This window comes from Barbus barbus (assembly GCF_936440315.1).
Source record: "Barbus barbus genome assembly, chromosome: 40".
Lineage (NCBI taxonomy): Eukaryota > Metazoa > Chordata > Actinopteri > Cypriniformes > Cyprinidae > Barbus > Barbus barbus.
Window position 1 is genome coordinate 19,825,637 of NC_136718.1, and position 27,953 is coordinate 19,853,589.

At 34.1% G+C, this 27,953-nt stretch overlaps 1 protein-coding gene across 2 annotated transcripts in view; it reads left to right on the plus strand.

The window, feature by feature from the left end:
• Positions 1-24,564, plus strand: part of LOC306859427 (MICOS complex subunit mic25a) — a 70,028-nt gene extending 45,464 nt beyond the window's left edge. Inside the window, exon 9 of one of the 2 annotated variants that reach the window (XM_079400445.1) lies at positions 23,976-24,564. In XM_079400445.1, the coding sequence (XP_079256571.1) occupies positions 23,976-23,999 (24 nt within the window). In that variant the 3' untranslated portion in view covers positions 24,000-24,564. The remainder of the gene's footprint in view (positions 1-23,975) is intronic. The other variant, XM_079400444.1, reaches the window with a different exon arrangement.
• Positions 24,565-27,953: the final 3,389 nt, after the last annotated feature.

Sequence of the window (27,953 nt, forward strand, 5' to 3'; positions counted from 1 at the left end):
CTTTTGGTTATTTAAAAAAAAATGATTCTTAACAGATCAGTTTTAAATATGAATGCTCATAATTATTTAAATGCATTGTAACTTATATTTTGTTAAGTATTATAATTTTTTATTTTTTTTATTTAATCAAAATTACTATGAAGTGTTAAAATAAACTATTGAGTGTTTGTGTTCTCTAATTAAAAAAAAGTTTGAATTTGAATATTAATGAATATTAATTACGTTTTATACAGTAACAAAGAAAAGCTTTCGTTGCCAGTAGGTGTTCCTAAAGCCCAATTGGTTAGAACACGGCGCTAGAAAAAAACCAAGATCATGGATTTAATTCATTGGGGACACAAAAACTGATGAAATTTATCCCTTGAATGCACTGCGAGTCGCTTTGGATAAATGCGTCTGCCAAATGCATAAATAAAAATGTAAATGGCCATTGGCATCCACATTGAATTGCAGCGCATTTGCATTGAGTTGATCTCTCGCCAATGGTCTGTAGCTCACGTCGCCTCAAACCTCGTTGAAAGTGAGTCACTTTCTAGTTATTTTGTTATAAATCGCTGTCAGTTTGAACGCCTCCTAAATTTCAGAAAGAGGCTGGAAAATTTTAATTTCTACTGACACAGAAACATTGATTAACATAAAATGTGGACTTAAAGGTACAGTTCAACAAAATTTGGAATCTTTACTATCATTTACCAAAACTGCATGGTTTTTTTCTTCTGTGGAACACAAAAGAAGATATTTTGAAAAATATTGTTTTTCAATGGAATCCAATGTTGATGGGACCAGAATATTCTTTAAAGTATCTTTAATTTTCACAACCTTCATTTGTGTGTGTTCTACAATAGAATAAAACCATAGGTTTGGAATGAAGACATCACGGTGAGTCAATGTCATGGGGGAACTACCCTGTTAAAAATAAAAACCTGGGTTCCAGTCTCTGGTCTTTTCTCAGACTTTGATCGCTGCAGTGTCTCTTGTTGGTCCATGCGCCTTCGCTGCAGCGCTGTAGGTAAAGGTGTCCTTTTCAAGGTGTTAATTCTCTAGGAGTTTTACTTTTAATGTTCAGTTGTAGCCAGGCAACAGCCGAATAATGGCTCCACTCCATCACATCCCCAGTCGCAAGGAGAAAGAGAGTGTGTGTGGATGGCTTGCTGGCTCTCTAGTACACACTGCACTCAGGGAGTGTGTGATAATCACTGCTATGGCAACGGCTCCCAGTACCAGGATGTGGATCTGGCGTGCCGCGTGCTGCTGCCGGCGGGTTATCGCTCTCTCACTTCCTCATTCCACTCACCTCCACTCATCCGTGCTGTATTGTAACTGTTGAATGCAAGTGTCGACTGTTGATTTGAACTCTGTTTAATTGCTATTACTTAGCAGCACTGGTACTCAATACGAGTTGAAAACGTCCTTGATGTTTGGCCTGTTTTTTTTTCTCACCTTGAGTCTTTCTGAATTGAGAATGTTGATAAAAGGGTTTTCAATGCAGTTTGATCAAGCAATTTTGTGTGTGCAGTTTCATGCTGCGTCTTTGTCCAACTTCTCTCATAAGCAGGGAATAGCTGTTGCTACAAAAGCAGGAGGTGGTAAACACAAAATCCAGATCAATGGTATTCCTTTGGCTAATCGAACATCGTTCTCTATGTGCACAAAGCCTCAGGATATTTGTTCACTTTGTGGGGCAGAGGCAAGAGTGTACGGTATGTCTATATCTGCTGGAAAGAGTTTGGCTTTTAATGTGGCTTTCGCTTTTTTAAAAATTGGGTGAACATGGAATCAAAATGGCCTTTACAAGAGTGTGAGGTTATGGAATTAAAATGAGCTATTGACCAAAATTGGAAATTTATTTACTCACCTTCATGTTCCAAACCTGTTATCTGCATGACTGTTGTTGTTGAACACAAATATAGTTTAGCAAAATGTTATTGTTTTTCATACAGAGGAGAATATTTTCAGTGATTTTATTGACTTAAATTTGTTTTTTCCTCACAGAAAGCTTCAGTATCATATAATTGGATTCTATGTATGAAAACATAAACTATCGTCTTATCTTATGTTTAAAGAAAATTCCAAATAGAACAGGTTATTAATAACATGAAGATGCATATATGATGACAGAGGTTTTTCTTTTTGAGTGAATAATTCCTTTAAATGACAGACATGTCAGTTTATAATACAAGTAACACTTGCTGAGGTGAGTCACCTCTAGATAATATTTTTCTTAGCACAACACCTGTTACCTGTCAGTACTATAGAACAGACGTTGCTTCCTAGAGGTGTGAAATATAACGCAGTCAACCTTGTTATAATCGAGCTGCATTTAATTAGACTCCAGCAATTAAACGGCAATTAAATTCTTGCTCTTGTGTGTGTTTTGAGGTTTTATACACTATGGACACTTTAAATTGATAAAAATTGACTGTAAAAACATTTAGAATTTTACAAAAGATTCTTATTTCAAATAAATGCTGTTCTTTTGAACATATCAGAGAATCCTGAAAAATGCAGATTCTCACAAAAATTAATAATATATTTTTTTCATTCATTCTGTTAGAATTATTTCTGAAGGATCATGAGACTGCTGAAAATGTGGCGTTGTTATTTTAGGAATGAATTTGAAATAAATAGAAAACGGTTTAAAAAATATATATATATTTAATAAAAAACAATATTTCACATTATTACTATTTTACTGTATTTTTGACCAAGACTTGTAAAAAACAAACAAACAAAAAAAAACACTTGCTGACCGCAATCTTTTCAATGGCTGTACAACTGTATTTAAGTCTTGATTGTAAGAAGAAAAGTTATAGCTAAATATAAAATGCATATGTGTACAAATGTATAGTTTTCCTATATTTAGTTGTAATGAACCAGCCTAAATACTCAATAACTATAATAAATAAAATATAAATGGCTAATGTTTAAATCACTACTAATAATAATCATAATATTTATACTAGTGCTGTCAATCGATTAAAAAAATGTAATTGCGTTAATCACAGTCCTGGACTGTGATTAATCACGATTAATCGCAAATTTAAAATACTAGGATTTACCTGTAAATGTGTTGAATAAAGGAATGCATGACAAACTAGTTTAAGGAAACAGAACCTTTCACATCTCCGCCAGGAATGAGACATAATCCTTATTATTCTTTTGTTTTAATTCAGCCATTATCAGCCTTTATACTGGCAATAAAACGTTTACCAAGCCACATCACTTCAATCCCAGTACACATTTACCCAACTATTATCAAAAGTATTTCTAAATAAATACAACAAAACATTTTCTTGTGACCTTACATGAAGTATTATGATAAAATGTATCATGAAGAAGAATTGGACCTGTTCTGCAGGTGCATTAGAGCTAACATTAGCATCATGCTACATAAGACAATTTATGAGATTAATAGTACACTTTTGCTCAGAACTCACTTTAAACCACCATCAAGTGTTTGTAATAACTTCCTATTGCGATCGCATGTATATATAGGCTACACTTTGGGCAGCCACGGTACATTATAAAAGTAGCCCAAAAAACCGCAACCCACGGCTCTATAATTTTTCCCACAACTGTATTTTCAAAATAGCCCAATTGTGCGGGAAAACCGCAACACTGGTTCGCTGTACCCTTATAACATATGAGCAGAGCTGGGTAGATTACTTACAAATTGTAATCCGTTACTGATTCCAGATTACATGACAAAAATTGTAGTCAGTAACGTAATCCGTTACATTACACATTTTAGGTAATATAATCAGATTACTTTTAGATTACTTTTGATTTAACTCATTAATCACATTGATTTAAATAGCATTATCTCAGTACCATAAAGATGTAAAAAATGCAAAGAGTAAGAAAACTTGTTCCATTCATTGTAATTTACAATATAAAGTGCATGAAACATTATATTACATCAAGGTTTCTCAAACTAGGGTTCGTAAAGGAACTGCAGGGGGGTTGTGTGTTTAATGAAAAGCTGACAATTAATTAAATCATAAAAAAATTATTTTAAAACAAACTCCCTTTTGAGGAAAGTCCCTTCACTCGGTGGCCATATTTGCAACGCCTTCTTAATCTTAATGAATCCTGAAATCTCAAAAACTGCTTGCTGAACTCACTATTAAATTACATATGTCAAATCAGCAACAAAAATCTGAAATGAATGGCCCAATGAATGTTGTTTCTTATGCTAAAATAGCATTTAAAAAGCTTATTTTTCAGGCTAGATCAGCCAATGCGCATGCAGAATCATAACCTGCTTATACTGCGCATGTGCATTAGCTGGTCTAGTCAGGTTTCTATGGGAAATTTGGCCCTTTCATTTAGAAGGTGGGACTATTCCTACATATTGCACATTGCAGTTTCTTCCATTCAGAAGTAGGCCTATAGGAGTGAACCGTCTTTGTATTTCTATAGTCTTTGTTTTAAATAAATAATTAAAATGCATGCCATGTGATCATTAATCAACATCAAAGAAACCGTGAAGATGCAAATGTGATACTTAATTATTGAAATATTTATTTTAAAACCTTAAAGCAAATACATTTGGTGAATAAGGTATAGATAACAAAAAGTTTTGGAATGCCTGCATTACATGTAACTAAGAAATAATGTGAATATGTGCATCTTAATTAATTAATAGCACATGGTAAAAAAAAACCTACAGAGTAATAATTCAAATAAAAATGAATGTGTTCATCAGTAGTTGATGCAATGTTGAAACCCTTCTTAAACCTGAAATTATTTTTGTGAATCCAGTGGTCAAATGCTGTCTCTGTGTGAATGTCCACAAAAATGGACTATAAATACATATATAATATGTATATAATCGCTAGGCTAAAAAATGTAAATAATAATTGAATGTAGTAGCAATATTATTAATATTATTATTATTATTATTATTATTATTTCTGATACTACTGCTTCTACGTTTAATAAAGTATTATGCTTAATATTAATAATGATAATAATAGTATTATTATTAAAACAAATGTAATAAGAATAAAACTACTACTGTTTAAATTATTTAATGTAGTATTATTATTAATGTAAATTTTAAAATATTTCTACTACTGTTTTTAAGTCTTGATTGTGAGAAAAAAAATTATAGCTAAATAAAAAAAGTTTGTTTATATAATATACATATGTTTAAAGTGTACAAGCATCTGTAGCACATGCATCCGAATAGTGTACATCTGCAAAGTTCACTATTAAATGTCAGTTTAAATTCAGCCTGATTGTTTTTGTTGTTGTTTTTGTTCTTCTTATTTAATTTAAAAATAATATTTTAAGTGGTAATGAAGCAGCCTAATTTTCCAGTGCTTAAAAATGCCGAATTTGATTAGCTGACTAGATTTCCAGGCAACCCACCAGCTGGTCAATTTTGTAAATATGTAGTTTTGCTCATCCCAATTTTAAGCATAGATCAAAGCCAGGTCTTCTCATCATAGTAGTTCCCAGACAGCTGTTTGAAGCTATAGAAGCCCTTATTAGAGAAACTCTCTCTTGCGCTTGACACACTTCACTTTGGGAAGGCTGCATGCCCTGGAATGAAGGGAGAGAAGGAGCAGGAGTCGGGCGATCTATTTGTGCCGGGAGCGAATCCTGCGCTCTCCGTCTTAGGGGGCACCTACGCTTCTCTGGGCATTGTCTGGGATAATGACTCCAAGATTGGCTGATTCCTCCGTCCTGCACGCTCCACCCTGCTCCGGGATCTTCCGCTCATTTACGGCCAGAGCCAGATGCACCGACTTTGATGGTGATTGATGTTTTGAGCTCCCTTGCATTTAACACAGAGGAGAGGAAGGAGAGAGAGAGAGAGGCTCGTGGGCGACTGCTGAAGGAGAGATGGAGGGGAGGAGATACAGAAGGGATAAAAAAAAAACAACGATGGAAGGGAAGAGAAAGAGAGAGTGGGAGAAGGGAATAGGCTAGTTAGCCCTGCGTGTCTGGCGCTGGATTGATGCTGTGGGGCGGCAGGGGCTGTTGTGTCAAGGCTGAACTTTTTGAGAGGCTGCCCAAAACTTTTAATGCTGTTTCTCCCAGTGCTAAATTTGCCCCCAAAGCCCCAGCTCTGCCATCAGCATCAGTGCAGGCTCAAGGGCTAATACCCCGTGTGTGTTGAGTATGATGGTTCAAGCCAGTGCGTGCTCTTGTAACAGATGTTTCAGAGCGCCTGTCCACATATAGAATTACGTCAGTACTCATACGAGCTCTGAGATATACTATAAATAATGGGAATATAGGTAGGGGAGTGCGAGAGTTTGCAGAGTGCTCTGCTCAATAATTGTTGCTGCTGCAACATAGTTTAAATTATTTTCATGCAAGTTATTCATTCTTGATCAGGACTTCTAGAGACTTGTTTTAGACTTCTACCCTGTAATTCTATTCTTTTTTTGCAAATTATAATTTATAACAAACTAACTCTAACCCAAATAATGCAGCTTGCCCTAATACAATTTGAAGGTTATATTTTTCTATTATTGTTATTGTTATTATAACTTATTATATTTAATAATAATTATAATAAAATATAAACCACTAATGTTTAAATTACTATATATATATATATATATATATATATATATATATATATATATATATATATATATATATATATATATATATAAATATAATGCATTATAATATAATAAATGAATCAAATGTAAAAACACCAGTGTTTAAATAACAATTGGATGTATTTATTATTATTATTATTACTGCTGCTACTATTAATAAAATATTATATTTAATAATAATTATACTTATTATTAAAACAAATTTAATAACAAGCATAAATAAAACTACTACTGGTTAACTAATTTAATGTATAATAATAACAATAACAATGATAATAATAACAATAATAATAATAATTATTATTATTATTAAAATATATATATTTTTATAGTAATTTTATAATACATTAATAAAATAAATACAATGTTTAATTAACATATTTTAGTTTATCTTCTTATTATTACTTCTACTGTTACTGTTAATAAAACATACTTAATAGTATTTATATTTAATTATTATTATTAAAAATACTTTGTATTATTAAAACAAATTTAATAACAAAAATAAATAAAACTACTACTGATTAAATGTTGTTGTTATTTTTATTAAAATAATTTGTTATATTTAATAGTAATAATATTAATACATTAATACAATACAAAAAGTACTTTTTAATTTATTGTTTATTATTATTATTATTGTCAAATTATTTGATCATTAGTTTATGATTGCTTTTGCCTTTGTTTTTATCAAAGCAATATGCTACTCAAGGCTGCTTTGTGTTGTACCTCCTTAATTGTGTTAAAATTGTAATGCACATTGATTTGCACGTCTTGTAGCTTCTTTCTTTTATTTAATTTTTTCTCAAAAGCAGACTCTTGGCTAACTTCAGGGTAGGGCTAGGTATCGAGTTCGATACTTTTTAGGCACCGGATGAATTGCTTCGATACCACCAAGTATCGAAAAACGTCTTGTCGTTCGGTACCAAATTTCGATACCTAAGGGGTTAATCTCATCAACGTCAGTGAGGCAATAAGCCTGCAGCACTAGGTGTGTTTGACTAGAAGCGATGCGGCATAGATTGACATCCGCGAGAGCGATTCGAAAGCATACGGAGCAGTCTGCTCTCTATATCGTGCGGCAACTACTCACTCGACTGAAGCGCGCGTGATGCTCGCGGTCTTTCAGCGTCTCCCATCTCATTAAATGAGGACATAAACACATGAACAACATCTCCAGAACTGCTCCGAGAGTCACTTCATGAGCATTTTACCATTTGATTTGAGTAAAACTAGCGTCATATCATATACACACAGAACTGTAAAGATATTCATGGCAACCCGTCAAAATAAAAATTAGTTTTAACTTGGGAGACACTGCGGCAGAAATAAATTAATATTGTTCAGCAGAGTGTACATACTGCTACTACTAGGCTACTATTAAAATTCAAAATTTTTGAGGTAATCACACAACATTTCTTCCATGTTTTAATTTTAATAGTAAAATTTTGTTTGCCAAAATAAATAGGTTGATTTTCAATAATTTAAAAGTTAAATGAAATTAATGTTATGCCTTCATTTGAAAACCAGATACAGAACACAGAATTTCTGAAGAACAATAAAACATTTCATAAGACTATTTTAAGAATAAATTTGAATTAAACTAAGTAGTTTTTATGCATTCAAATAATTAAACATACTACAACACAGAATTTAACAACAATAAAACATATAATAAAACACCCACTTATGAAAGTGGATAAAGATTTTAAATTTCTTTAATTTTTAAAGTTTTTTTACAACCTAGAATAAATGAATAGAAATGATGATTCTGTCTGAGCTATGCGTTTTAAAACAAACACGCACTAGTGTAAACTGAAAACTATTTGAGCTTTAATTCAAATGATTTGCACTGATTTATTGTGTTGGATATATATTGTTCCGAGTCTTTGAGTCTGTATAAATGTCAACAAGCTGAAAAAAATAAAACCAAAATTTTTTGAGATTGTTAAAACTGATTTCATAAAATTTCGAAAAAAGTATCGTTCAGGAACCGGTATCGAACTCAAGGTATCGGTATTGAAAATTTTTGAACGATACCCAGCCCTACTTCAGGGAGTATTTTTAAGCAGATTTCCCCCAAAGGTATAGCTTGGTTAGAAGCGTGCATAAACACACTTTCAGCCCCTAACAAACCTGCACCCCATCCTGTCTCTGCCGTCCATCACCACACACTTGAGTCAGATCACAGAGTGTATTGCTACATTTCTCCAGTGAGGCCCAGAGGTGGAACCTCTTTTCATTCGATTGGCTGAAAGGAACTGGCTGCCAGGTGCTCCGAGGCCTTCCCATGACCCCCGCTGTGCTTTATGTGTTAACGCGAGTTCTCAGATCAAGTGCTGTTGGAATATTGCATGACAGCTTGTTATTTATTTGGATGTAGAGCAAGGCACGTTGATTCCAGGGTCCCCAAACAAATCATCAATAAGAGCGTCACCTAAGAGGGCGTTCAAATAAATAGTGCATTAAATTAGTGTGCAGCAGACATTTAAAATAAAATGAGATGTTTCTATTGTGTGATCTGTGCAGACCAATGCATTGTCTGTTTAGCTCTTTCAATGAAACAAACCTGAAAAGCTGAGAACTAGAGACAGACTGGGTCATGGTAGGAGGGCAGCCGCTCTGAACATTTTTCAGCTTAGATGAGAATAGTGTTTTGTTAGGACAATATTGTTTTCTGTACTGAATCATTGAACAGTCCAATGTCACTGACCCTGTTTAAGTTCTAAAAAAAACAGATACAGAAGTTTTGTACAACTTCACTGAGTCAGTCTTAAACTGCAGAAAATAACATTTTGAATGTTTTGACTGATTAAAATAGAAATTATACAACAGATCCAGTTCCAGCACTTGAATATGATTAGCCGAGCAGCATTTCAAGAGCGCTCATATACACTCCAGGAACTGTACAGTTTCCTAACTTTGCTTGTCTGTGTTTGAATATCAACCTGCACATTAGGGGAATGAATCATTTGAGCCATTTCTCATCTGATTCATTCAGAAACACTGATTCATTCAGTAATGAACCACCACTGTGTGTACTCGGAGATGTGCGATGGTCGATTCTGCTTTGACTTTGTTTGGAACTATTTTAATTGGTGGAGCAGTAATTGACAAGGTAATGGACTCTTCTATACAGTGACCTCTATAAAGAAGAAGGAAACTCACCTATTTTGAATGACATGAGGGTGAGTAAATGATGAGTCTTAGTAAAGAATTTTTTAGGAATTACTTGCACTAATAGATCATGCACAATAAGACCAGGAATGTTTATTAAGAAAGCAAATAGCATGGATTTTGATGTTTGCTGAAGTCTGATTGTATTTACAGCTGCAAGGTCTGCAGTGAAGCGGTGCTCCCTATGGACTGTCTCTTCCTCCAAAGCCGCTGTTACAGAATGTGAGAATCCGTGCACAGCAACCTGTTTATCACCCGTCACAACTCCGCCGTGGCTTATTGAAGCACGACTGATGGCGTGAAGAGCTCCTCGTAGCCTAATTCAAATCCCTCAAGCTAAAGGCAGATAGCTCAGATGTGACCATCTTAGGCTTTGACTGGGAGTTTCTCCTTTTGTGCACGTTACACAGCAACTGTACAAAAAAAATAACAGTTTGTCAATTGAATTTGTTCCTCATTTTAGCGCATTTGGAAAGAACTTAAAATCTCAGGAGGAAATAGAATTTAATATTTATACATTTAATAATAATTAAATTAATACATTTAAATGAATAAATTAGTAGCTTAATTGATGTGCGATTTAATCAGTTTTTCCATAGTTACAAGTTTAAAAAAAATAATAATTTCATCATTCAATAATGCAAACATTTGTTACATGTTTTTAAAATAAATTATTGTTTTGAGAATTGATTGAGGATAACTTTTGTGTGTAAGCATTTTCTCTTATTATTGAGAGAAATCACACAGTATATTTTTTGTCAATAAAATAAAAAGTAAAATTCATGATGGTAAACTTGTTTAACTAATACGTTGATTTCTACAGTCCTGCTAAAAATATATACTTCAGTGCTCGACAGCAGGCACAAGGCTTATCATTCCCAATCTCTGCCTTTCATTTTTGCCCCTTTCTCATGTAAGACCAGACGCCTCGAGCCTGCATCCATCCATTCTTCACAGTGGGATTATTGATTTCATTTTCATATTGCTGCAGGTCCTTCGTTGTAAACAACCTTCCCCTCTTTTCAAAAAGTGAATTGATCCTCAGTCCGCCTGTGTTAGAAGGAACCAATCAAAGCGAACACCATTATCTTTCTTTTTTGCAGCCGCTTCCCTTTCTCTCCTCCTTTTGTGTTCTGAAATAATAGAGCTCGCATTGGCAAACAACATCAAGTATAATGGTGAGTTTGTTGGCGGCACAGATTTGAAAAGTTTTCCGAAAGTGCCACACTAAAGTGGTTTGAGTTCAGAACAAACTTATTGTTCCAGCAGCACATTTACACAATATAATAGATGGCGAGGATTATCTTGTTTGCGGTAATGGCTCGAAAAGCTTTACGCGGCCATGCTGAGAAAGACCTTGAGGGAAATGGATGGAGGGGCTTTTTCTTTAATTTTTATTGCACATCTATAGAAACGTGTGTGTGTGTGTGTGTGTGTGGCAAGCTAGAAAACTGTGATTTGCGCTGTATTGTAATATATCTATACGACAGAGACCATTGCCTTGCCATTTCTGAAAGCCTTTACATCAAAAAGATGCACTGCTGCAGGGACCCAATTACACGTGTTAATGTATTCGGCTCTAGAGACGCAACATATATGCGTGGAGTTATGGCTCTCGTTCATTTAAGGCATTCTGCTTTTATCAAAGCTGTAGGAAGGAGTACATTAAAAATCATTGTAATCTTTCGTCTTGTGGGGAAACTAACTAAGATAAGTGGCTGTGTTGTTGATTAGCTGAACATGTGGATCTAGGCTGAAGAAACACTCAAATGGGTTTTAGAAACTGCTGTGCTTTACTGGCTGCTGTCTGTTGGCTAAAAGGATTACGACTTCATTACTGCTTCTTACCCATGGTGATCAAGGATACACAAAAGCAGAAAGGTTTATTTTACTGTCTGTTTCGCCATTTCTTTCTGTCATAGAACCCGAGGTGTGGATGTTCTTGTTTATTTTAACATGACCTCAAAATTGACCCCGTTCACTTTCATAAAGATATAGTTCACCAAAAAATGAAAAGTCGTCATTTACTTTCCACAGTAGAAAAAGTGTCACATTTAAAATGACATGAGAGTGAGTAAATGAAAGTCAGTGGGGTTCAAAGAAAGTCATATAGGTTTGGAATGACATGAGGGCGAATTTTCATTTTTGTATATTCTTGGTCTTATTGTGCATGTTTCTTCAGCTATAATGTTATAGCTTCTTAAACTCTTTTCTTTTATGCTGGCGTCATCAAGAACACTTAATAATTTCCCCCAAAAATGAAAAATCATCAGTGCCCAAACATGTTATTCCAAACTTGTGTGAATTATTTTTGTGTGTATAACAAATATAGTTTGTTTTTTTCACGCATTAAGATGAATGAGGAGTTTTTAAAGGGTTAGTTCACCCAGACAGTGAAAATTCAATCAATTACCCTAATGAAACCTGAGAGATTTCGGTCTCTGTTATACTAGTTCCTGTCAGTTATAGCAAACCTTTGACATGTCAAAAAGTTCATAAAAGAAATGCATTTAAATCAAGTGGTGTAATTCATGGACGAATTTTCACTTTTGGCTAAGCTATCAATTTAAACTTTAAAATGAGCACAATCGCCAATTTCAAAGTCTTTTGAAGTCATGATAAATTTGGGAGAGAAAAAGTTTTTACTGATCATACCATCCTGTGAGCTGTTAACCACTGTGACTAAATGTTTGAGTTTAAGGACTGATTCAGTCTAATCTGATTCAGGACTGATTCTGTCTGAACGAATCATTCAGATTACTTGGATCAAGTGATTCATTGAAAAAAGTTAAACTCAGAATGATTCTGCCCTAGTGAAAAACTAAAATGTATTTTAAATGCATTTATTTTGTGCTTAGTATACTACAAATACATTTACATATTTATGTGCGTAATAAAAAAAATACCCTGCAAATGTACTTTTGGTATACTGGTATAATTAAATTCTGCTAAATTGGAACAACTAATTTTGTGCTTAATGCACTTTAATTGTGAGGAGGTAGTACTAAAGTTAAACTGAAGTATATTTGATTATGCTAAAGTGGAAATATTGCAAGTATATTGCAGGTACACTTTAAATATCTTGCATTTAAAGATTGATATATACAATCCTTATTAATAGTGATATTAAAACACATTTTAGGTATAATATTAATGTGCACTGTGCAATAAGGATATACTTTTATTTCAGTAATGTCAATAAATGTTACTGAATTTGAAGTATGTTTGGTATGAAATGTATTTTAAATGATGGCATAGGCTTTTTTTTTTTACTAGGGTGTTGAATGCGTTAAGAGTTGACGGAAGATTTTCAGTGGGCAACAACTTAAATTTCAGTCTGTTCTCACACAAAGCTATTGTATGACTTCAGAAGACTTTGGAATGAGGCTTGAAAGTTGTAAGGACCAATTTTATGATAGTTTTCAGTACCTATGTGTCTTTTTTGAAGTTTGAAAGCTTCAGACCCCATTCAGTGTAATTGCATAAATCAAAATCTTTGATAGGGTTTATATCTTATAGTTAAATCTTTACAGCAGTGTGTGTGTTGTTAGGCCTTTGTTGCGAAAATAGATTCAATTTGCACCTACACTAGCTCTTTTTGCAGTAGAAGGATATTGGAACCAAATGTGACAATACACGGTGCTTGTAATACAAAAAGATCAAATCAAGAAAGGCTGACATGCTTGGCTCACCGCTCTTTGTAGCCGTAATTCTCCATTCATCTTTCAATCTGTACTACTTCTCTTGTATCTTGCTGCTGTGCTTCCCCCTCCAGTCGTTCTATCGCTATTGTCTGCACTTTGTGCTATCAAATGGCATATCAAACCTATTCTGAAGACTTCATTTTGGCTCAGGCATGCCACATGGCCTATGAACATCCTCACAAAGCCCTGAAGCTGCAGTCAGCGGGGAACCTGAGGCCAAGAGCCTGGAAGACAATGCTGATGTGACCTTTCTGCAGCAGAGCCGCAGTTGCACCACTGTGCCTTCCTTCTGATAACCCTGAGTCCACCGACCGGACAGACATTGTTCTGCTAAAAAGCAGCTTCAAGACTTGAACTATAGAATCTCTCCTTCTTTTTTGTGTGGATTTCACGGAGTAACACTGCAGTCAACTCTCTTTTTTTCAACACACTCCAGGTGTGATAAAAGTGCATTAGGAATGGCTTTCTTGCTTTGTTACTCCAAAAGCATCCGTGTGCTGTTTCCCATTTGGCAGCGGAACAAGGCGTTTCACTTTGTCTGTCTGGTCTCCAAAAGCTCTTTCCTCTGTTTTATTCTATTGAAGCTGTTAGGAGGAGCGGCAAATACTGTTTGGACCGGCCATCACTCCATCCACAAAGGCAGGTTTGAAGTACCTCCACGGACTGGCTTCAAAGACATCTATTTTTTCACAGTTGTCATCAGACATCATAAGGAGAGCAACCAAATTGTGGGTTTCTTTACCTACGACAAATAGGGGTTTGTTTGCTTTTTTGTTTTCAGAATAAGCTTATTGTGTTCCAGACCATTCGTACGGAAGAAATGGCTTCTCGTTTGAAAAAGCATTTTGTGAAAATTGAATGCTCCCATCATCTAACTAGTACAGGGATATTTTGTTTTTGCTGTTCTTTCTTGTTTCACCCCTCCTTTCTACAACCGGCGGTAAGAAGTTTGTTCTTTTGAGTACCAGATTGCCTGTCAAGTGACTGATATGATGGATCTCCGATTCAGACACACCAAATGCAGATGGGGGGGTGCTGAAATCTATACTACACAACTTTAACCATTGTGTTCCCATAATACATTTTCATTTGTTTACTTGATTACTTTTTTAGATATTTATTTTGATTATTTTTAATTATAATAGCACATATAACCATAACATTTATTTTATTTTTTATGTTTTATTTTGCAAACTGTGCATAAACCGTAAAAGAGGTGTTTCTTTATTCATGGGTTCTTTTGTCATAATTTTTTTTTTTTTATCTAATGTATTTCAGTTTTTTGTTACACGAAGGTCACATTAAAACCTTATTAATGTGCCTTCGTAATTTATTTTTGCTTATTGTCAAAAGTGTCAGTGAAGAGCAGGCTTGGGAAAAATCAAGGTAAATATCACATGTAAATTTAATGAATTTTGTATATTTAGGATCAGTTTTGGGGAAAGTTACTTTTAGAAGTATCACATTATAACAGTGTTGGGGGTAACGCATTACAAGTAACACAAGTTACATAATCAGATGACTTTTTTTTCACTTAACTAGTGAAGTAACTTTTTAATTAAATTTTAAATTTAGAAGGAAATATCTGAGTTACTTTTACAAATAAGTAATGCCAGTAACTTTGTTTTCCCATATATTGACTGACAAATCTCCTTTCCTCATGTTGAGAGAAATCGGCAGTAAGTGCAGAGGCATTGTGTGCGCTGTTTAAATGATGTTAGTGTAGTTCTAGACTAAATGTCAAAATGCATTTACTCATCTCACCTGCACAAAAACTGATTCAGTGTTCCTCAAAATGAATAAAAAAAACGAGTAAATATGTTCAATAAGACAAATGTCATTTATGTATTTAATGCCATTTTATTGACCAATGTCTTTGCTACTGACCAATTCAACCATTCTAATAAGCAAAAATGACACATTTGTGTTTCATTTTTGCTATTGCTGAATAGTGTTGAACTTTCTTCTCCTGCATCAGATTCTTTATAGTCTCGCGTAGCCAGACCTTCAGACTGACAGCTGAAGGTCTGGGAACTTTGGCTGCTTTGAATGACCAAGGCCTACCCAAGAGGCCATATGACTGACTGGTAAACCAATAACATTTTGTTTTGTACCACGTCATGTTTAGGGGCATGGAAATGTCACCACAAAAAAAGACCGGTGTGAAACTCTGACATATTTTAAAGATTCTATGATGCCAACTTAAAATTTAGTTGAGCCTTATAAGCGCTCGTCGTCACAGTTGTAAACACGAGAGCTTTCTTAATTCGTGAGGGGGTTTGGCGCCACGGCATTTTTGTTTCCAGTTGGAAAGTTAAAGAACGCGACACACGTCTCTCGGAAGTCCTGTTTAATCTAACCAATCCAATGACGACTTCAAAACTCCTGAAGTACTTCCAGCTAAGTGTGCCATATGCATCAGACGTTCAGCCAGCGGTCCCGACGTTCCATTCTTAATGCAATTTGTTTGAGGTGTGCCCTCTACGGCACAGATGTGAATTTACATTTCCTTCAGCTTCAGGTGTATTCATTTCATACACCTGAAAATTCATTCATTACTTTCCATAAAAAGTAACTAAAACGTAAGTAACTTGGTTACTTTTTTAGGGAGTAACGCAATATTGTAATGCATTACTTTTAACTTTCCCCCTACTTTTTTAGGAAAAATAATGCTTTACGTTACTTTTACGTTACTGGGCGGGGCTTGATTATTTATTTTTAATAATCAATAACCCAAACTCATTCATCTGAAAAAGTAACTCTGATATTTCTTTGCAAATTTTAAAGGAATGCATACTTTACTAGTTTCTTGAAAAGAAAAAAAAAAAGAAAAGATTTTGTAGCCTTACTTGTAAACAACATTATCAACATTATCCTTAGCAAAAAATAGGAGTTGGTCATTTCATTCCTGACATGCTTAGTGTAATTTGCACCACAAAAAGCTTTTAAGCCCAATACATAACTTGAGATGTGATGGAAATTACACAGTGGTGAAAATGGTCATGAAAAAAATAACAAAATGGCAGAATTCCCATTTGATTCATGTCCACTGTGAAATTATTGGTAATGAAAGTAAATGTGTAAAAAGTCTATTTCCAGAGAGTTTACTTTCTAAAAGTTCACAGGTCCATGTGTGCACATAGTTGAAGAAACACACAAATGGGGATCTTTGTCATTCAGTAAAGAAGGATTTGACTTATCTAAAAATAATTCATATATATATATATATATATACACTCATATAGTCATTGTGCCGTACATCTTTTTTATTGAATGAATTGATATTGGATAAGTGCTGCAGGCTGAAAATGTAATATTGAGTTTCCTCTTGCACCTCATAGTTATAAACTCAGTGTATTTTTGGGAGACGTGTGTTTTGTTCTGTTTAGATGGGACTTTTTTTGGATGATGATGATGATGATGATGATGTCATTAGATCAAAGGGCATTTCTAGCTTTATGTCCAGAGATGAAAAGGGCAGAGGTCATGCATATATTCGTTCTTTCTCACAATGTCCTGTCACACCAGACATGATGTAGTGGCCAGGGAGCTTGGGGTCACGAAACCCACCTGACCTCTGCGAAAGAAAGTAACTGATATTATGCTTGTGTTTGAAAGATAAAGTGTGAGTCTGTGTTTTCCGGCCTCCACATGTTCTGATGCTCTGAAGAGTGCAATTTGTTTCAGCTTAGGTTGTATGAACAACTGTAAAAGGCCTATTCACACCAAGCATGGAACAAATGTTTGTTGTGAACAAGAATTAGAACAGAAACAGTGGGCATAAACCGAAGCATTGGTAAAATGTCTTTTATACCAAGGTCTACAGGTTTTGGGTCAGTAAGATTTTTTTATTTTTTTTTATGCTCTGCAAGACTGCATTTATTTGCTCAAAAATACAGTAGAAGCAGTAATATCGTGAAACATATTAAAATAGTAAACACTTATTGTAAATTGTAATAATATTTTAAAATGTAATGTATTCCTGTGACGCAAAGCTGAATTTTCAGCACTATTACTCTAGTCTTCAGTGTCACATTTCTCTTCAGAAATCATTCATTTGCTGTTCAAGAAACATTTCTTATTATCAATGTTGAAAACAGTTGTGCGGCTTAATATTTTTGTGTGATACATTTCTTTGTTGATTAGCACCACCTATTTTTATGAGAGTTAACTTAGTTTTAATGTAGCCTGATGAATATTCGTTACGCTTTTGGTGTGAATAGACCTTTTGTTGGCTATTCGTTTTGCATTTTAGTTTCACTTTCGGTTTGAATAGGCATTTAAAGTATTTTGTCCAGGTTGGCTCTTTTTTTTGAGGAAAAAAAATTACATACCTCAATGAAACTTCCTGCCTAATGAAAGGTGAAGTGAGAAAGAGGTAGATCAGCTCTTATCAGGCTCATTAAATGCCTTATTCAGGACGTGCTTTATGCCAGATGTTTTGTGGAGTACTTCCTCTCGCATATTTGATTACCCGTGTCTGTGTGATTTATCTGACGCTGAAATGAAAGGAGGAGACAGATCAGAGAGCAGCACATCTGAAGTCGATGAAGTTAAAATCAACAGAACTTGCTCCTAGATTGAACTCCCTGTCGCTGCTGGCGATTTCTTTCCCTTTTTTCCCCTCATGAGCTCTGCTCATTGCAGAGTTCAGAGTCGAGTTCCCTCTCGGCCTTGTTTGTTTGTCTTGTTTGATCGTTCTTCTTCATCTGCTTCTCTCGTTTGCCATCGTAGCGACAGCAGCTGTCTCTCTCTGCCCTTAATGGAAAGGGGAGTTTAGACAAGACCTCAGAGAGGAGAACGAGACACTGGCAGCAGCTCACATCAGCCTGACTGTTTCTGTAGGTTACATCACTTTTTTTGGCGGACATCCAATTTGCTATTTAGGTTTATGCCCCAACAAACACCAATTACATTCACATTTGGGTTTTGTTGGATCAGTTTGTTAAACCTGAAGCTACATTCATACTGTAATCAAATTGGTTATATTATACTTTTTTAAATTATGCTTTAATCTAAATATTTTGTGAATTTTATTACATATATTTTTGTTTAGATTTGTGTCAATATATAATTAATATATATTTATATATTTAATATACTTTATAATTATATACTTTAATATGTTCATTACTTACTACTATTATGCTTTAATTATAATATACTAATTATTATAATATACTTTTATTATGCTATATATAGCACGCACACACAATTTTTTATATTTGAAGTGTGTATATCATTTAATATTATATTTACATATTGAATTAAAGCATATTTATTATAAATATTAGATATATTTATGTATTATATATTTTTTTATATTTATTATACATTTTTTTACATTTGAATTTTTCTAATTTATAAATTAGTCAAAAATAAGAAAAGATCTATAATAAAATGTGTATATGTATATACACATTTACATATTACACACATACACATTTTTTTTCTTAAATTTTTGACTTGTATTATTGAGTCTTCCTTTGTGGCATCATATTGCTGTTTTTTGTTTCGCACAAATAAAATCAATCTTACTCTGTAACTCTTGACTCATTTACACTCTTTCTTTCTTGCCAGCATTCGTCCTTCATGCATTGTGAGGAATCCTTCACAGCTGTGATATTGATCTATCAGCTGTCTTATTTGTGTTATTCGTTTCTTGGCTCTCAACCTTTTTTATGACACCCACTCCTCACCACACCGCCATCAACCACAGGTCAATACAGCACACTGGCACAGTCGGTGCGGTCGGTGTTTTTATCTCTATATCCCACACTCTTAGTTCAGCCTCCCCTCCACCACCAGTTAGTTCCCTATTTTGATCCAGGAGGTCCTCAGGAGGGTTATCAGAATTTGATTCTCTGCACAAACACTGGCTTTGGCTGCTTTCGACCACAGGGAAAGACAGTTCAATCAATAAGGGACTGAAACATATACAAGCCTGCTGAGCTGACAGTGGCCTTGTGGAAGCTGTGAAAGGCGACCGCTGTGCAGCTTCTTTGTGATACTCAGTTATGTAGGTTGTGCTACTTATAGAGAGTGTGCTTTAGTATCTCTTTTCCTTTATGTAGGCTGTATTTAAGGGTTTTTATGTCCGGGGGGTTCAACTGATCCCCCCCCCCCCACACACACACACACTTTTTCTTTTTGTTACATGAAGGTCACATTAAAACATCTTGGAAATGTTTCACCATGCCCTTTTCCCATACGATTCATGTGCTTTAATGTGTATATTTTATCCTAAAATATTGTTACATTTAAAAATTATACTTATATACATATAAAATAAATATATACTGTATTAATATACTTTAATATATTTTTATTACTTAGTAATTTTATGCTTTATGCTTAATATACTTATTATAATATACTTTGTTAGAGAGAGAGAGAGAGAGAGCATATATATTCATACACACACACACACACACACACACACACACACACTCACATATGTAATATATAATATAAAATAATATTTAAAATGTATATATATATTTTGTGTTGGGCGATATGCTCAATTTTCATATCGCCCTATCATAAGCCCGTGAGATCGCAGATACACTATATTACCGTGCTAATTTATTTATTTAATTTACTTAGTTTCATTGCCGGAAAGTGAACCAACTTCAGCGTAAGGCTAAAACCAGCCTAATGTTTTTAATATGATTGAATTTGTATTTAACATGATAACAATTTAATAGAAACAAAGTAAGTTACTAATTATAATGCTAATGCTTCTTCAGTTATTCAAAAAGCAGCTACAGAAAATGAGCAAAGAACATTTACCAAAGATTATTATCACAAGCTCAGTCTTGTGTTTTTATGAACTTTAAAAACATTCCTGTTATAATCAGTGAATCTACACAGTATGATGAATAAATATCATACTGTCATCTGCACTTTGTTGTTTATGATGAGAGAATTTGTGAGTCAGATTTCAGTCATTGCATGCTGAACAACAAAACTCCCGTTTGAGCTATGACTCATCGGAACGCCTCTGATTGGCCATTGCATTCATTGTGCATGTGTGATTGGTTATAACGCGCAACACTGTAAAAATGTAGAAAAAGAAATACAATGCAACAAATAAGCCCTAATATTAATTAGATAGTATTACTAGCCTAATAATAATAATAATAATCGTCTTGCTATCGTCAAAGGCATCAGCCACAGGCGATATATCGGACTATCATCGATACTATCGTCTATCAGCACAACCCTAATATAAATATGCAATATTATAGATTTATTTATTATAGATTTAATTTTTTACATTTGTATTGTTTCGAATTTAGTATGTAATTAATGTTAATATACTTTAATTACTTTCATACTTATGCTATAAATAACAAAATGTGTGTGTGTATGTTTACACTAAATGTATACATTTTATTCTAGATTTGTGCTTTATTTTTTACTTATGTTTGACATAAAAACACTAATATTGTTACATTTATTAAATAGTTACTTTTTTCATTCTAAATAAAGTAAAATAATCATGAAGCAAATTAAGGTTAATTAAATTTTATTGAAACTAGGGCTGGGCGATATGGCTGAAAACTGTATCACGATATCAGTGTTTCATATCGGTCGATATCAATAATTATTGATATTGCTTTTAAGGTGGTACATCAAGTTCGTGGTATTACCAGTCTTGGCGGGGACGACGGTCTTGCATAATTTGCAGACGACATTTGGTCTGACTACGGTCAGACTTATAATATCCAAAAAACTGCCATGCTGGCGAGCTGACTTTCTCTTTTATTTACAATTTCCTCGCTCGCTGCGGCACTCATTTTCTGCTTATGAAGAGAATCCAGCAGACCAGTCAGGTCTGACTGCAGACGTGCACTCAGACACGAGACAACGATATGGCGCAACCAAACATGATACTGTTACATGATTGGCTGTTAGCGTGTCACTCCCTACGTTGCTAGGTTACCAGAGAGCTAGTGCCTTTGTTAATGCAACCAAACTTGCTTCGCAACCTTTGTTTTCTTCCGACGAAGAATAAAAAATATCGAACGTTTTATCGAACACATTTTTTATTGATATCGTTCACGTGTCTATCGCGATACATATCGGTATCGTTTTATCACCCAGCCCTAATTGAAACTATTTTTTTTGTAATTATTCAAAAATACGAAAATATTTAACTGATTTTAGGATACAAAAATTATTAGGTATGACATTAAAACTTTAGGAAAGTGCCATTTTATTTTAAAAATATTTGAAATGTCATGCATAATTTGTAGATGTGACTTTGTGGAGCAAATGTTTATGCCTTAAGAAAAAATGTCAGCATTCTCCTGTAATCCTGTGTGTCTAGTGTTGGACTTGGGGAGATTGTGGTGGAAGTGAGTTTATTTTCTAAAAGTCCACAGGGCCAAAAGTGTCCATAGTTGAAGAAACACCCATTGATGTGTGTACACTACATATTTTTCATGATCTCTTCTTGTACTAAAACCTTTAACCCGCCCAGAAAGCCAATTTTACATTTGTTTGAATCTCTTCGAGGACCATGCACAGTAATTGGTATCAATGCTGCAGATTTCCTGACCCAGGCTGATTTGTACCTCTGGGTTGAAAAACACAAATCCTCTGAGGTTAAACTGGCCCTTGGTGTTGCTGACAGGTTGCGTTAATTAACTTCCACCCTCTTCGATTGCAGCATCTTTGCTTTATCTACATGTATGCCGAGGAGCTTCAGAGGTCAAGGCCAGGATTCAGAAATAATAGTTATGTGGGTTGCTTTGAATCTGAGTGATGTCATTGCAACGTCCTCCCTTTCGCCTGATTCTCTTTGTTTCTCTCTTCATCTCCCTCCTCTTCTCATGCCCTGTCCTCCCTCCATCTCCTCTTGCCCTCCTCTCTGGCTCACACCCGCTGTAATGTATGGAGCACCTCCGAATGACTGGAATTAAGGGCCCTGACCTTTAGTGGGTGATGATTACCCATACAATGTAGTCCACCCCCTTGCTCGTGTGGGCCCCAGTCCCACAGGCAGTGATGGCAGTGACTACTGATTTTTTTTAAAATGTAAACTCTCTAAAATATATATTTTTTTGGCCAAGTTTTGTTTCAGCCCTGCGGGAGCATCACCTTATGGTTTTGCTTTTGCTTTTAAATGAACTGTGGAGCCTACATTGTGGTTTTAGCCTTATAATTAAGATATGTGGATATTAACGTTTTCCATTGTGTTCTATTTTATTCTAAAATGTGAAAAAAAAAAAAAAAAAAAAAAAAAAATATATATATATATATATATATATATATATATATATATATATATATATATATATATATATATATATATATATATATATATATATATATATATATATATATATATACATACATACATACATACATACATACATACATACATACATACATACATACATACATACATACATACATACATACATACATGCATACATACATACATACATACACACACACACTTAATTGTATATTGTAAAATTATATATATAATTGTATATTGTATAATTATATTTATATATATTGTATTATGTATATAATTGTAAAATTAAAATGTATATATTTTTATATAATTTTTCAAGTTTAAATCTGGATGAATGTTATACGTCTCATGCCTAAATACATACATTAATAAAAAAATATTTATAAGATGGCAGTAATTTCAATGATTAATTAATTTTTAATTACTGTTACTTCCTGAATGTGTGCTGTGTCATTTAGTAAAAATTGTCATATTGTGATAACAAAATGAAAGATTATTTCGGTGCATGTCCCTTTAAATTCTAATGAGCTCTGCTCACCCCACCCCTCTCTTCTGTGGGGTGACGAGCTGTTCTCATGAGACTAGCTTTAGTCGTACTCATCATTTAACTTGCTAACTAGCGCATTATTAGGAAAGGTGATTTGCAAAGATTCATAACCTTATACTCACTTCTTATGTTGGTGAAGCTGGATCACGAATGATCCGTGCAAACATAGACGCATTTAGGCAGATCGGGGGGTGCGTTCCTTTCAGAAACAAATGTAATCCACTGCATCTTCAGCGGCTCAGATGTCGGGAGTGAATGACGACTGCTGTGTTCATTATTACATCCAACAACAAAACACCTCAATCACTTAGGAGCTATTCTTGTCTACAACCGCTCCGGCCGTGAAACAAAGGCAGACTGTCTACAGCTCACTCGGGGCGGGTCTGTGATAAAACGCCAAGACACATTTCAGCTCAAACAACATATAAAAGTGAATTTTGCACGACCCCTTTAATATTCAGGTGTATATTATATTTCTGTCATGTCTCCGTCAAAATAATCCTTTTTTTATTATTTATTCATATAGGGCTTCAGTAATTATAATTAATTAATTTATTTTAAATGTTATTTTCTAAATGTGAGCAGAATTTTATAACAATGCATTGTAATTTTTAAAGTATTAATTGTATTATTGTAATATTATTAATGTACATTTGATTAAAACATTTCTTTGTCTTACCCTTTCTGAACAGAATCTGTTGGTGAATCACGCATAGAGAGCTGCTCATCTGTGTTGGGTTTCATGGGCGCTCCATCTTTAGCCTCTTCATCCAATTACATCTGATCCTGGGACTCCGAGTCGCACTCCAGTGTTCTGAACAAGCTGCATATTACAGGCCACTATGAGTATTTCATTATCTGTAACAGTGCTGAGAATGGATCATAGAAATGCAAGGCTTGATTTTTTTTTTTTTTTATAAATATAAGAGTACACTCAGGAAATCCTGATACTTAATTTGTCGGGATTTTATTTATGCATTGTATTTTGGCAAAAGCATATCTGCATAAATGGATAACTGCCCAAAGCTGGTCCAGCCTTTCTTTTATTTTCCTTTTTCAAATACTTGGGATCCATTTTGACAGTGTCTGGAACTAAATCAGTCTGTTAGTAAATTCAATTCTGGTTTGTTATACATTGCCTGTCTGACGTTGCCATTTAAAGGCATAGTTCAGCAAAAAAATAACATTCTGTAATTCTTATTCATCCTTGTTCCAAACCCATATACTTTTTTTTTTTTATTATTATGGAAAACATAAGGAGAATTAAAAGTAACTTTTTGCAGTTCTTGTCTTTACAACAACAGTTGTAAAGCTTTTAAAAAGTGAAAAAGAACCATAACACTGATGATGATAATAATAATACTAATAATAATAATAATTATTATTAATAATGTTGTTGTTGTTACATTTTTAATCAAGGAAATAGGAACAGTTATGCAACTGTTCGAAAATACAACAATTATAATATTTTAAAAACTGCAATGTTATAGTTGATAGTTAAACCATAGATATATATATAGGTAGATGCCTCATTAGCGACTGTTTCTATGGGCCGCGATATGTAAGCTGGCCGCCATTTTGGAACGGTATGTGAACTATAGATCTGTATAGATTCCCCGTTCAACCCATGATTCGACCGCTCCAAGAATGTAGCAATCCAATGTCCGCAATCTACGTATTCATATCTATGCTGCGAAACCTTGAGCGCAAGTTGATTGTGCACGTCTAAAACAGCAAGTTATACACATGTATAGCTGCTAAAGCTATTTTGGTTGTGTGTGTGTGGTATCTGGTATAATCTAAAAGCTTAAATTACCCAAATTCATTCTCTAGAGTCTGTTTTGCAAACAGACGTAGCCTTACCATGGAAAGCTGTTAGTCTCTAGTGGTCATTTTTCTGTTTTAATTCACACTGCACTATTTAGCAGTCAAATTCCTTCTCTAACCTTGACAAAAAATACTTAGTTGAAAAGATTCATGTGTTGCATATTTGAATATTCGTGGATTATTATGGTGAGTGACGTCAAAAAAACATTCCAAGATGGATGGCCGCATCTACGTGCCTGGAGCAGCCAAATAGGGCGTCTATATGATTTAAACTATTCAACTATATTATATTATAACATTGATGATAATAATAATTATTATTATTTTTGTTGCATTTTTAATCACAGAAATAGGGACAATTACACAAAGATAGTGAAACCTTGAAACAACCGGGGACAGCAGCATAGTCAAAAAAAAAAAAGTGAATATTATTATTTATAATGTGATTCATATTTTCATATATGACAATATAAGTTACTACAAAATCTCAACACTTAACACTTAAATACTGTTTAATGTTATAGTTGATAGTAAAACTAAACTATTATATCGTATCATATCATGATTAAATCTTACCATAATATTGATAATAATAATAATAGTAATAATAATAATGTTGGTGTTATTATTGTTGTTACTGTTACATTTTTAATCAAGGGAAAAATATAATAATAATTGTTGTTGTTTGTAATATGATTAATATTTATTATATGATTAATGTAATATTAACATAATTATTCATCATAATTATTACTATATATGTCATAATATTTTAAATACTGTTTAATGTTATATGATTTTAAAACTATTATATTATGTTATATAATAAAAATGATTAAATCTTCATTTATGGATGAACTATGCCTTTTAGTCAAATCAAATTTTATTCAAATTTGACAAAATGTTGTGGTGTGATTTAATGTAACCTATTTTCGAAATAGGATGAAATTATTCACTGCAAGAAGAGATGAAGGCGTGATTGATCCAAGAGTGGTGACACGGTTTCGGTGTCATACACAGACACAAACACACTAGCTCAATTTGTTGCTTTTGACATGGTCGGGTCTCCCATGTGAGCTCAGGCAATTATGGTGAGATGGCATCACACACACAACCCTCAATTATCCAGCTGACACACACTGCATCTCCACAATCGCGCACACACACCATGTCAGAATACACACACCTCTCTGTCAAGACTAATAAGGTTCTCAATCCATGCTAGCAGGATTGACTTGGGAATTACCTTGTTAAGAATACAGCCGAGCCGAGGAGGGTTGCCTTGGCTGGTGTGGAGGGCAAACAAGGATACAGTGTTTGGGGGCAACTCATATTTAAATCTGTGCAATAGTCTATAAAGTCAACCTGAAATCCAAACTCATCTTTTCTTAACCGTTGGAGGAGGGTGTTGTAACTTATTTTTGCTTTACTTATTTTTGGCCCATCGATGCATCACACAGCCGGTTCAATGCACCACTATTTATCTTTAACACTGAGATAAATAGAAACACTTTGACATGCTGTAATGCTTTAGAAAAATAAACTGCATGTAATAAGACGGGGTGCTAAAGCGTACGAATGTGCGAAAACCTCTACCACAGGCTCTTCAGACAGCGGTCACACAGAAGTGCCTTGTGCTGTGCGCTGAGGACAAGATGGCAGGCGATAGCAGGAGCGAGGGAAAGGCCAAAGGTTAACATAAGAAGTCCTCTATCATACAGCAATGAGGTCTGACAGCTCAGCCATACACAGCTCACATTAGAGCAGCTGCGCTTACCTCTGTGCACCTCTAACACAGGCTTTCTAATCTCAAATGCACTGATCAGCGCAAACAAACTCTATTGAACAGAAAACATGGTACTTTGTGTATGTCGATGTAAGTTTGCAAGAACTGGTTTTAACTAGACCTTTCAGTATAGAATGTGCCTCTAAAAAATGCAGCATAATTTTGATGCATGCAGATCATCTTTTTAAAAAAATGCAAAACCTTTTAGCCACCAGTGGGCTTTTCATTAATGGTATTTTATTTGTGGGAGATACTGTATTTTAAATTGAATAATTTTAAATTGATAATTCTTTTAAATTGAAAAAAACAAAATAATGACAAAATAATGATTTTTGTTTGTATTCTTTTTGAGTTTCACTGATAATGAGATTTTTTTAAATGTTATTTTTGCTGGTAGAAAATATTGTATACTTCTTTGCAATTGAATGATAATTCAAATTAATTTATATCTGCTTTTTTTAAATTATTTATTTCTTATTTTATTTTTTGCTTGTGGTAATTCCTTCGGTGCATTTTGTTTGTTTGTTTGTTTTTGGCTTGTAGGGGTTACACAAGTCTATTTAAGATATAACTGTTATGACATTTTTGTTTGTAGGTGATATTGTGTTCTTTTTGAGCATCAATAATAATGGTAATTATTTTTGAAGGGAAAATGTGTTATTTTTAATGTTATTATTCAACTTTCAAGCCATTATTCATTTTAGGTAAGTATATTTATACAATTTCTATGCCTTAAATATGTTTTTGTGAGATAAATAGCACTTTGAAAATGGCCTTTGAGTTTCTCGGCTGCTGCATCTTCCTAATTAAATTATGCTGAAGTGAAATCACGTAAAATTTAATCTGCAGTAAATAACTGAGCATGTTTAATCAACCACAGAAGTGAACATGCTACCTTTGTCAATCCTAGCGGAAAGAATACCATTTCTATCCTGAGATCCCCTCAGTGTCCATCTGATCTCTGCTGTTCCACTCTCTGCCTGCCAGCTCAATCTCCGTCCTTCCAAAGCATGTGCTCCTGACATTTGGATTGTGCTAACGGCCGGCCGGCCCCGTT